The sequence below is a fragment of the Callithrix jacchus genome, chromosome 5 (assembly GCF_049354715.1).
Source record: "Callithrix jacchus isolate 240 chromosome 5, calJac240_pri, whole genome shotgun sequence".
Classification (NCBI taxonomy): Eukaryota; Metazoa; Chordata; class Mammalia; order Primates; family Cebidae; genus Callithrix; species Callithrix jacchus.
In genome coordinates this window covers 120,277,377-120,289,797 of record NC_133506.1, presented here as the reverse complement: position 1 = coordinate 120,289,797, position 12,421 = coordinate 120,277,377, and the positions used below count along the sequence as shown (strand labels likewise).

The window sequence follows — 12,421 nt, the reverse complement described above, 5'->3', positions numbered from 1 at the left end:
TAATCAAATCTTTTTTTTTTTTTGAGACAGAGACTCGCTCTGTCGCTCAGGCTGGAGCGCAGTGGTATGATCTTGGCTCACTGCAATCTCCCCATCCTGGGTTCAGGCGATTCTCCTGCCTCACTCTCTAGAGTAGCTGGGATTACAGGTGTGCACCACCACGCCCAGCTAATTTTGTATTTTTAGTAGATACAGGGTTTCTCCATGTTGGTCAGGCTGATCTCAAAGTCCCGACCTCAGGTGATCCACCCACCCCGGCCTCCCAAAGTGCTGGGACTACAGACGTGAGCCACCGGGCCCAGCCAATCATATCTTTTAATTGAACCTAAACCTTGCATTAATTGTTCAGGTGTGCACTGTATTTTAGTCATTTCAAGTTTGAGAAAAGTGAACCATTGTTTAGTACAGTGTCTTAAAGTTCATAGAGTATATATTATAATATGCAGAAATTAGAAACTTTAAATATTCATGAATCAAGCACTGAGTTTGTGGTGACCACATTAGTGATGGGTTTTGTGAAATGTGTTTCTGTTTCGCTCCTGTGTGTGTTTGGTCGTGGCTCAGCTGAAAGGAGTGCCACTGCAGAGCTTCTAGTTACCTCTCTACTTCTTCAGCCCAGCCTCAGTGATACAGGATTCCGTGTCTTTGACTATTTTTGTATTAATGGGAACTCAGCAAATATTTTATTGAAGATTGGGAAGGAGTTAGAAAGAGGGTAACTTTTCAGTTCATTTCTTCTGCTATCATCTTTTTGTTAAGCTACTATGCTTATATGTGAAAATAATTTCAGCTCCATTGTGCCTTTTTTCTTCTAGTATTATCAGTATTTATTATACATTTCTCTTAAATTTATTTTTTAACAAGTTTATTGTTTATTTAAGCATGTTTTTATTATGTCTGCTCTCTTTCACTTATGGAATTTCATAAGACTTTGTATTTCTTTTATTTAATCCCTTGTCTGGGCCTACCATGTGTTAGAGTGTGAGGTTCTCTTATCTATATCTCAGAGTATGAGCTCCTTGAAGACAGGCCTAATGACTTACTCATATCTGTAGCCTTGTCAACATTTAGTAAATGTTCAAACAAATAAAGGAACTTGGGGTCGAATGTGTTTTCCACAGAAGCACATTTATAATAATGTGAACAGAAGGGGAAAACAGAATTTGGCATACAGAAAGCTTATAGATCTTTCTCTTAGGAAAGCATCTTTCCCAAATTAGGTTATGCCAGTGTGTGCAGGCTCAGTATTTCTCATCACTACATATTAGTACTTCTTTGTCATAAGTAGCAATGGCATTCTACTGAATATCATGAGATATACCAACGGAGAGAGAATTTTTCTCCAGAAGGAACATAAGTGCCCTTTAACTCAGATGAAGTAAATATTCAAGAAAGTTATGTATATTTAAAGGGTACCTGAGCCCTGGGAATATTTCTTTTCTCTTTTCTTTTTTTTCAGATGAAGTCTCACTCTATCACCCAGGTTGGAGTGCAGTGGTGTGATCTTGGCTCACTGCAACCTCTGCCTCCCAAGTTTAAGTGATTTTTTGCCTCAGCCTCCTGAGTAGCTGGGATTACAGGCATGTGCCACCATGCTCAACTGATTTTTGTATTTTTATTAGAAATGGGGTTTTACCCTGTTGGCCAGGCTGGTCTCGAATTCCTGACCTCAGGTGATCCACCCACCTCGGCCTCCCTAAGTGTTGGGATTATAGGCATGAGCCACTGTGAACCCTGGGCATATTTCTAAACCTCAAGAGTTTTCATGTATATACCCTTTGCGTATATGTGAAGGGGTACTATCTGTCACTAAAGGATTGCGTGAGGCTGAAAGTTAAATGGGGGTCTACTTAATACATATTTATAAAAATCCTTTGAGGTTGAACCACATACTTAACATTCCCTTTATATTTTAGAAAGTCCAGCGGTTTTGAATGACTACAGTTTAACACAATCTCATGAAATGGAAAATGTGGACAGTACAGAAGGCCCAGTCAATGAAGACGAAGACATAGGAGGTGAGCCATACTGTGCAAACTAAACGCTGATGGCCGTAGATATGGCACGGCTTAGTGTGGAGAAGAAATCAGCTCCAAGGAAAACTTGCATTTGTGGGTTTAGTTAGGAGTGATTCTGTTTTGTTAATTTCACAAATATTTGCATTTCAGAGTTGTAGATTATCAGCAAATTTCAAGAATTTAAGGTGCTTATCCAGTGTTCCAATTATATTAACTTCACTTAAAACAATGTTTATTTTATTATTTTTCATTAATACATGTTTATTGTAGAAAGTTTGTCTGGGGTGTTTTCTGATACCAACAAACCAGTTTTTCAGTTCTCCAGACAATGACTTGGTGTCCAACAGTTCAATTCCTTTTTTTTTTTTAAACAAGAATCTCACTCTATTGCCCAGGCCAGAATGCAGTGGTGCAATCTTGGCTCACTGCAACCTCTGCCTCCCACGTTGTAGTGATTCTCCTGCCTCAGCCTCCCAAATAGCTTGGGTTACAGGTGCCGACCACCACACTCGGCTAATTTTTCTATTTTTTAAATAGAGATGGGGTTTTACCATGTTGGCCAGGCTGGTCTCAAACTCCTGACCTCAAGTGATCTGCCAAACTCAGCCTTCCAAAGTACTGGGATTACAGGCATGAACCATCATGACTGGCCCAATTCAATTCAAATCTGATTCTAATTCCTAATGTTTGTGTAGATCCCACAGGTTACAGGCTCAGTTCCACAGTACTGCACAGTACTGCCCCTGCTTCAGACACCAGTCTCAAGTACCAGGTCCCCAAGTTACCTGCACTTCTGTCTGATTAGCTACAAAATCAGGGACTCCCCTCCACACATTTAATAATTTGCTAGGATGACTGACAGTACTTGTTACATAACTCATTTATTAATTCCCTTACTCTCAGCTACTCTTCCTTTTTCTCACTGTTTATGCCCAAACTTTCCCACCTTTGGGAGGAACATTAGGCCACTGAACTGGTTTAGATCTCAGGCAGCAATACTAGTCTAGCAAGTACCTCTCCCTCAGTCAACTCCCATACATACAGGGAAGGGTTACACAGGTACAGAACTGGTGGGCTATTTCTACCACTAGGCAATGTCACTGCATTCACTATTAACCCCAGTTTTGCCAGATGGGGTGAAAACACAGCCTGCCTCATCAGGCCCTTAGGAATTCTGACATAAATGTTTAAAGCTATGGTTGCAGTTTCCTGCTTTAGGAATCATCTCTGTTTCTGGCACTTGTAGTTGCAGTGCTGGTCTTGCGACCACTGCATCTGGCAGGAAAGAGAAAGCTGTGGTGACAATGTAGGGAAGGAAAAAAAAAAGAATAGCCGTCACACCAACATCCCCCTCTCTGGCAAGAATTGTATGGTCTTATCAGCATCCTCCCCTACCTCCTCTTCCCTAATCCACCAGAAAAACAGAGGAATCTACCTAGTGGGGACACTCCCTTAGCTCATTTGAATGTGACCTCACACTTGTGCAAATGCATAAATCAACCCTTCATGTCTATACTTCACCCTGTTTTAGACAACCAGTGTTTCGACTGACTGCTCCACTTCTCTATCAAGCTATTACTCTGAGGAGGATAGCTCTTTGCCCATTGTTGACATTATGGGCTGTAAGTAGAGTACTCCTTAGTATGAAGAAATGTGGCTCAGCCATTCAAGTTGGTGCAATATCTTCTGTTCTGATTCTTTCATGGTACTGACCAATTTTGTCTACCACCAGATAAGCTAAGTCATGTCCAGAGTCAGTGTTTATCCCTGTCAAAACCAATTTGTAGGATGGGTGCAGTGGCTCACACCTGTAATACCAGCACTTTGAGAGGCCTAAGCAGGAGGATCACTTGAGCCCAGGAATTCAGGACCAGCCTGGGCAACATGGTGAAACCATATCTCTATGAAAATAATAATAATAATAATACAAATAAATTACCCAGGTGTGGTGGTTTGTGCCTGTAGTCCCAACTACTTGGGAGGCTAAAGCTGGAGGATCACTTGAGCCTGGGAGGTTGAGGCTGTAGTGAGCTGTGATCCCACCATTGCACTCCAGCCTGGGCAACAGAGTGAGATCCTGTCTCAAAAGAACAAAAACAGGCCGTGCATGGTGACTCATGCCTGTAATCCCAGCACTTGGGAAGCCGAGGCAGGTGGATCATTTGAGGTTGGGAGTTCAAGACCAGCCTGGCCAACTGGTAAAACCCCATCTCTACAAAAAATTCAAAAATTAGCCAGGTGTGGTAGTGCTTACCTGTAATTTCAGCTACTAGGGAGGCTGAGGGAGGAGAATCACTTGAACCTGGGAAGTGGAAGTTGCAGTGAGCTGAGATTGCACCATTGCACTCCAGCCTGGGTGACAGAGTGAGACTCCATCTCAAAAAAAGAACAAAAACAAAAATGATTTATTGTCCTTGGGACTACCAGCATTTGCTCTTCCATGCAATCTACTGGCCAGCCATGTGTGGGATCTTCCCCCTAGGGGTCTTCCCTATAGTCATCTACAATAACTGTCTTTCTTATTGGCAGACAGAATAGTTTGTTGCTATTTTGCGCTTCACAGAGTGCAAGAGAAATATGTCCAAATTCATCCCATCTTCTGCAGTGGCTGTAGCACCCCCATCCTGTCTACTCATTTTATGGACCCACATGCTCACCTCAAACAAGCACACTGTGATACCTGCTGATTGGTTCTGATCATCTTCCCATCTGGAAAGAGGGTCTTTTGCTGGGCATTGACATGTCTTACTTTAATGCACCCCTCATTCCCGTAGTGATTTCCACAGGGCTTTGTTTCATATGAGAGTCCCTTTAATATGCCAGGTTTCCATTGCACTCTTGCCTTACTACATGGCCAGTCTGTTGGCCATTGCCCATGAATCAGAAACTGAAAGATATGGGCTTTTATCACTATTCAATTCTTCCATCACTTCTAGAAAAACAGCATATGATTCAGCTCACCTCGCTGATTCGTTTTTACCTTCTTTAATTACAGTCATGGTGTTCCAAACAGGATGTTGTCCATTTACCTTAAAACTAACATCCACAGCCCCAGGCATGGTGGCTTATGCCTGTAATCCTAAAACTTTGGGAGGCTGCACAGAGCAGGGGGACCCTGGACCCAGCCCAGGAAACCATTTTTTCTTCCTAGACTTATGGGCCTGTGATGGGAGGGGCTGCTTTGAAGTCCTCTGATATACCCTGGAGACATTTTCTTCAGTGTCTTGGTAATTAACATTAGGCTCCTCATTACTTATGCAAATTTATGCAACTGGTTTGCATTTCTCCTCAGAAAACAGGTTTTTCTTTTCTATCACATTGTCAGACTGCAAATTTTCCAAATTTGTTGCTCTGCTTCCTCTTGAATACTTTGCTGCTTAGAAATTTCTTCCACCAGATAAGTGTAAATTAGTTCAACCATTGTGGAAGACAGTGTGGCGATTCCTCAAGGATCTAGAAATAGGAATTCCATTTGACCCAGCAATCCCATTACTGGGTATATACCCAAAGGATTATAAATTGTTCTATCATAAAGACACATGCACACATATGTTCATTGCGGTGCTGTTTACGATAGCAAAGACCTGGAACCAACCCAAATGCCCATCGATGATAAACTGGACAAAAAAATGTGGCACATATACACCATGGAATACTATGCAACCATAAAAAATGATGAGTTTGTGCCCTTTGTAGAGACATGGATGAACCTAGAAACCATTATTCTCAGCAAACTGACACAAGAACAGAAAACCAAACACCACAAGTTTTCACTCATAGGCGGGTGATGATCAATGAGAACACTTGGGCACAGAGAAGGGAACAACACTCACAGGGCTAGGTCAAGGGGTAGAGGGGAGGGCAGGGGAGGGATAGCGGTGGGGGATAGGGAAGATGGGGAGGGATAACACCAGGAGAAATGCCTGATGTAGGCGATGGGGGAGGGGGGAAATGGAGACAGCAAACCACCATGGCATGCATGTACCTATGCAACAATCCTGCAGGATGCAGGATGTGCACATGTACCCCAGAGCCCAAATACAATAAAAAAAGAAAAGAAAAGAAATTTCTTCCACCAGATACCCTAAGTCATCTCTCTCAAGTTCAAAGTTCCACAGATCTCTAGGGTAGGGACAAAATACTGCCAGTCTCTTTGCTAAAGCATACCAAGAGTTACCTTTGCTCCAGTTCCTCATCTCCATCTGAAACCACCTCAGCCTGGACTTCATTGTCCATATCACTGTCAGCATTTTGGTCAAAAGCATTCAACAAGTCTCTAGGAAGTTCCAAGGTTTCCCAACATCTTCCTGTCTTCTGAGCCCTCTAAGTCTCTAGGAAGTTCCAAACTTTCCCACATTTTTCTATCGTCCGCTGAGCCCTCCAAACTGTTTTAGCCTCTGTTACCCAGTTCCAAAGTTGCTTCCACATTTTTGGGTATCTTTATAGCAGCACCCCATTCTCTGTGGTACCAATTTACAGTATTAGTCCACTCTCACACTGCTATGAAGAAATACCCAAGACTGGGTAATTTATAAAGAAAAGAGGTTTAATTGACTCACAGTTATGCATGGCTGGGAAGGCCTCAGGAAACTTACAATCATAGCAGAAGGCATCTCTTCACAGGGCGGCAGAAGAGAGTGAATGCCAGCAGGGTAAATACCAGATCTTGTGAGAACCCACTCACTATCACGAGAACATGGGGAAACTGCCCCCATGATTCAGTTATCTCCCACCAGGTCCCACCCATGACATGGGATTATGGGGCTTACAATTCAAGATGAGATTTGGGTGGGGACACAGCAAACCATATCACCTGGGTAATGGGCATATTCAGTGCATGAATCCTGATTATCACAAAGCCAGGTCCACATGGTTTGCATATGAAGCATATCAGCTGCTTCATCTGGGTTGTTCCAGTTGGCATTGAAAGGGGAAGTCAGATAGTTCCCCTTCTCAGGGTAAATAGACCTTATAATGGCTCATAACTGGTCCACCAGGTCAGCCGTTCCCTTGGGAACAACTTGCTATGTGTCTGGATTATGTGTAGCCATCTGTGATTGTTCCATAGTGAGCTGTGGATCCTGTATCAACCCAAACATGCTCTTCCACTCTGAAGCATTTAAAAGCCAAGATACTGCCCTTAAATTAGTTATTCTCACAATCCATTTTAGTAAAAATTCTTTAAGAAGCTGATGGTACTGACCTATAAAATAAAGTAACTCTTTCACACTATATCCCCTGGTTTCAGTAGTTTCTTGGTTTTGCCCTCCCCTACCTGTACCCTCTTTTTGGTGACCAGAGATATTGGAGGTATTTTCTGTTTTTTTCCCGCATATTTTTTCCCATCAGAGGCAGCTTTGAGTCTAGCATCCAAAGTTCAGGCCCACTGGAATCTGAGCTTTGTCCAACAGTAAGGTCCAACCCAACACTCTTTTTAACTTTCATTTTAGCTGTTACAGATAATAACCATTGGATTGTGTATTTCACTTTTTTCTTATTAGTTTGCATTTCCTTAAGCATTTAGTGAATCAACTCCCCAGGAGTTGGGTTCATTTATAAAATTCATTGGTAACTTTTACTGGCCACAGCCCAGTTGCTGCTCCATAGGTGACTATATAGTCACTCAGGAATCAAAGTTTCCTCATCCCCTACCCTTTTATCGTTATTCTTCCAAACCACATGTTTCTGAGTTCCAGGTGACCTACACTTCTTCCAACTTGGACAAATTTGAGGGTTCCCATACCCTTTATCAGGTTTGATAATTTTCTGGAATGACCCACAGAACTCAAAAAATTTCTTTACATACCATTACCAGTTTATTATAAAAGATACAGCTCAGGAACAGCCAAATGGAAGGGAAGCATAGAGCAAGGTAGGGAGGACATGGAGCTTCCATACTTTCTCTGGGCTTGCTGCACCCCCAGCTCCTCTCTGTATTCACCAACCTGGAAGCTTTCTGAATCTCATTGTTAAGGAGGTTTATAGGACTCAGTCTCCAGCCCCCTTTCCTCCCTCTTCTTCCCTGAGGTCAGTGGGTGGGGCTGAAAGTCCAACTCTTTAATTACTGGGTCCTTCTAGTGAACAGCTCCATTCTGAGGCTATCTAGGGGCCCAGCCTCAGCTACCTCATTAGCATAATCTAAGGTGCTGTTGAAAGGGGCTCATTATGAATGCAAAAGACACTCCTGTCCTTGCTACTTAGAGGCTGAGGCAGGAGGATCTAGTGAGGAAAAAAAAAAAGACACTCCTATCACTCAGGAAATTCCAAGGGCATAAGAAGTTCTGTGCCTGGTCTTGGGAACAGGAACAAAGACCAAATATGTTTTTGTGTTATACCACAGTTTGGAAAGTTCATTGAAATAGAAAGAAAAAAAACCCACCTCTATCCTACTACCCAAAGATAGTCTCTATTAGCATTACAGAATACTTACTTCCAGGCTCTTTTGTGACATTTGAGCATTATATTAATATTATTCACATTTTATGGTAATATTTATGTTGATAAATTTAATCACTTTTGCTTTATGAAAGTTACTCAGATCTCATATTAAATGTCATTTCTTCAGAGAAGCTTTTCCTGACAAAATTCAGTCACTATTTTAACACAGTCCCCTATTTTAATTCATCACATGACACTGAGCACAGATAACTGGAGTTTTGTTTAGTGTCTGCTTTCCTTCCAGCCTTTATTAACCTGGATCTTGGGCTGTTTTTTTAACTTGTTAGATATTTACAGCACCTAGAACAGTACCTGGCCCTACTGTGGTAGGTATGCAATAAATATTTGTTGAGTAGGTGACTAAATGAAAGCCCTAGGTTGGTTATATGTGTTTTTTTTAAAGGAAGAAAAGAAAATAGGCAGGGCGCAGTGGCTTGACTTACCCCTGTAATCCCAGCACTTTGGGAGGCCCAGGAAGGTGGATTACTTGAGGTCAGGAGTTTGAGACCAGCCTAGGCAACATGGCAAAACCCCATCTTTACAAAAAAAAAAAATTTTTTTCCTACACATAAAGAATTGTTTTAATTGGTCAAAAAAATTTTTTTTTAATTAGCTGTGTGTGTGCCTGTAGTTCTAGCTACTTGGGAGGTTGAGGTGGGAGGATCACTTGAGCCCAGGAGGCAGAGGTTGCAGTGAGCCAAGATCACACCACTGTACTCCAGCCTGGACAAGAGAGTGAGACCCTGTCTCGAGAAAAGAAAATCGTTTCTCAGAGTCTTTTTCTTTTGCCTTAAATGTGTTAAGAGATCAAGAAATGGAGTTCTTTGTCTAAAACTTCTGAGATTCAAATCACAGCTTCAATTAACATTCCAGCTGTGCCGAGCTATACATTAATTTGTACCAGTTTTTAACCACAGAGACAGAAAAATGCTGTCTGGCACAGGATGTGGTCATTTCTGCTGAGGAAAGGCATATGATGTTGTATCGGCTTAATGTAACTTCTTGAAGGTGACATCCATGGAGTCTCACTCAAAATGAGGCAAATGATAGCTGTGCCTGTGGCTTGTTTTTTTTCTGAGTTACAGTTTCTGACTTCTGGTAGGTAATACTATTAAGTTTATAGTTGAAATAGTGATCCCTATGCAACTATTGGTTTGGGAATTTAAAATTTATATTATAAATTTGCTTTGGGTTCAGAGGTAGCCTATGAGTTTTGTATTTTCAGGTAGTTTGGGGTAAAAAAAAAAAAAAGATTAAATACCCAAACATAAACAAGAAACCAATCATTTCCATTCAACAATAGGAATTTAATATTGTAAAGATCCAAGTGGTGAAGCACCTTGTTAGGGACCCATACGATAGTATCACCTTACCTCCAACTACATGTCAATGGATTAATATGATGTTTGTGTAGAGAAATATTTTTCCCAGTTGCTAGGGGTCTGGGAGTGTCATGAGTTCTTGATAGAGAATAGAAGATATGATCAATCACTCTAAATAATTTGGGAAAGAGAAAAGAAACCATTATTTACTTTAAGCTTTACTCAGAAAGAAATTTTATTGTTGTTTTTGTTGCTGCTCTATTGCCCAGGCTGGAGTGCAGTGGCGCGATCTCACTGTAACCTCTGCCTCCTAATTTCAAGTGATTCTTGTGCCTCAGCCTCCTGAGTAGCTGGGACTAAAGGCATGTAACACTGTGACCGGCATATTTATATATTTTTATGAGAGACGGGGTTTTACCGTCTCTACTAGATGGCCAGACTGGTCTTGAACTCCTGACCTAAAGTCGTCTGCCCACCTTGGCCTCCCAAAGTGCTAGGATTACACCATGCCTGGCCTGAATAGGCAATTTTAATGCTGAAAGATGATTCCATTATTTTGTGATTAATCTGCAAACAGATTATAGTAGTCCCCCTTCTCTGCGGTTTCACTTTCTGCAGTTTCAGTTCCATGGTCAAACATTATCCCAAAATAGGTACATACAGCACAATAAAATATTTTGAGAGACAGTCAATAATCACATACCTTTTATTATAGTATAATGTTATAATTGTTCTATTTTATTGTTAGTTTTTGTTATTAATCTCTTACTATGCCAGATTTATAAATTAAATTTTATCATAGGTATAGGAAAAAACATAGTATTCAGTCTCATACCACATAACATTTTGGTCAATGGTGGACTGCAAAAACAGTGGTGGTCTCATAAATTAAGACCTATTTTTGCTGTATCTTTTCTATTTTTAGATACACATACACTTACCACTGTGCTACAGTTACCCACAGTATTCAGTACAGTGATATACTGTACATATAACATGCTATACAGTCTAGGAGCAATAGGCTGTACCATATACCTGGGGGTTGTAGTGGGCCATACTGTCTAGGTTCGTATAGATACAGTGTGCTCTATAATGTTTGCATAATGATGAAATCACCTAATGATGCATTTCTTAGAATGCATCCCATGGTTAAGGAGCATGTGACTATATATAGGTTTGGTACTATCTTCAGTTTCAGACATCCACTGAGGGTCTTAGAAAGGATCCTCTGTGGATAAGGGGAGACTACTGTACTGTAGTATTAACACTGGCACTTAATCTGGGTCATATATGTTTGGAAAAGGTGGTTACCAGAACCCTACTTTTATAAAATATATAACATGATCAGTATATATAAATTCTACACACTAAATTATAAAAATAATAGAATTTAAAAACAGCATTGCCCAATAGAAGATATACCTATTGCATAATAAGGTACCACTGCCATATGCAGCACAGGAAAACATTAAGACTAGAGTTGGGCCCAGTGCTGTGGCACAAGCCTGTAGTCCCAGCTACTCAGGAGGCTGAGGCAGGAGGATCACCTGAGCCCAGGAGTTTGAGGCTGGAATGCATTATGATCACACCTATGAATAGCCAGTGCACTCCAGCCTGGGCAATATAGCAAGACTCCATCTATAAAAAAAGAAAAGACTAGAATGAGAATTATACTTTTAAAGGTAATTAGGGAAATTTAGCAATAATGTAATAATTATTTAAAAATATGCTTTAGAGAATTCTATTCTGTTTAAGTTTAATGGAATCATTTATTTTTTAATGTCATTTTAAAGGTTGTAGGAACCAAGACCTGTCAGGGGTGTTTACAATTCAGAATAATTGCAATCATGTTTAATTTATATGTTAAAAAAATGAAATATCATGTGCATCTTTATAGCTCTTAAAAATTGTTTTATAGAAAATTTTACACCCTGATAGAAACACTTTATTTTTTCTTTTGTGAAAGGACAGACTAATTTTTAGAGAAAAAAGTCTTTACCCGACTAGAGTTATTTTGATAACAAAACAAAAATACTTGGAAAAACTTTTTATTTTATTTTATTTTTAAAAGAGGCACAATGCTTAGGAAAAAACTTTTAAAAAGTATTAACATTGGCCAGGCATGGTGGCTCACGCCTGTAATACCAGCACTTTGGGAGGCTGAGGCAGGCAGATCACCTGAAGTCAGGAGTTCAAGGCCAGCCCAGCCAACATGGCGAAAACCCTTCTCTTCTAAATATACAAAAATTATCTGGGTGTGGTGGTGCATGCCTGTAATCCCAGCTACCCAGGAGGCTGAGGCAGGAGAATTGTCTGAGCTTGGGAGGTGGGGGTTGCAGCAATGAGCCGAGATTGCACCACTGAAGCCTGGGCGACAGACCAAGCCTCCATCTCAAGAAAACGACACAACAAACAAAAGTATTAATATTGAACATAAATACACTTGCTCATGATCCCACAGACATTGTGGTAATTTTTTACAATATATTCCCAAGAGCTTAATGTGAGTATTGGCAAACTTTTTCTATAAAGGACCAAATAGTAAATATCTTAGGCTTTGTGGGCTGTACAACCTGTTGCATCTTCTCAACTCTGCCATTGCAAGGTAAGACAACTGTAGAAGATCCATAAATGAATGTGAGT

The 12,421-nt window shown here is 40.7% G+C and overlaps 1 protein-coding gene across 4 annotated transcripts in view; it reads left to right on the top strand.

The window, feature by feature from the left end:
* IKZF3 (IKAROS family zinc finger 3) overlaps positions 1 to 12,421 on the top strand; it is a 95,739-nt gene that overhangs the window by 33,307 nt on the left and 50,011 nt on the right. For all 4 annotated transcript variants that reach the window (XM_035301442.3, XM_078374342.1, XM_008997501.5 and 1 more), the window contains one exon: positions 1,917 to 2,018. In XM_035301442.3, the coding sequence (XP_035157333.3) occupies positions 1,964 to 2,018 (55 nt within the window). In that variant the 5' untranslated portion in view covers positions 1,917 to 1,963. The remainder of the gene's footprint in view (positions 1 to 1,916; positions 2,019 to 12,421) is intronic.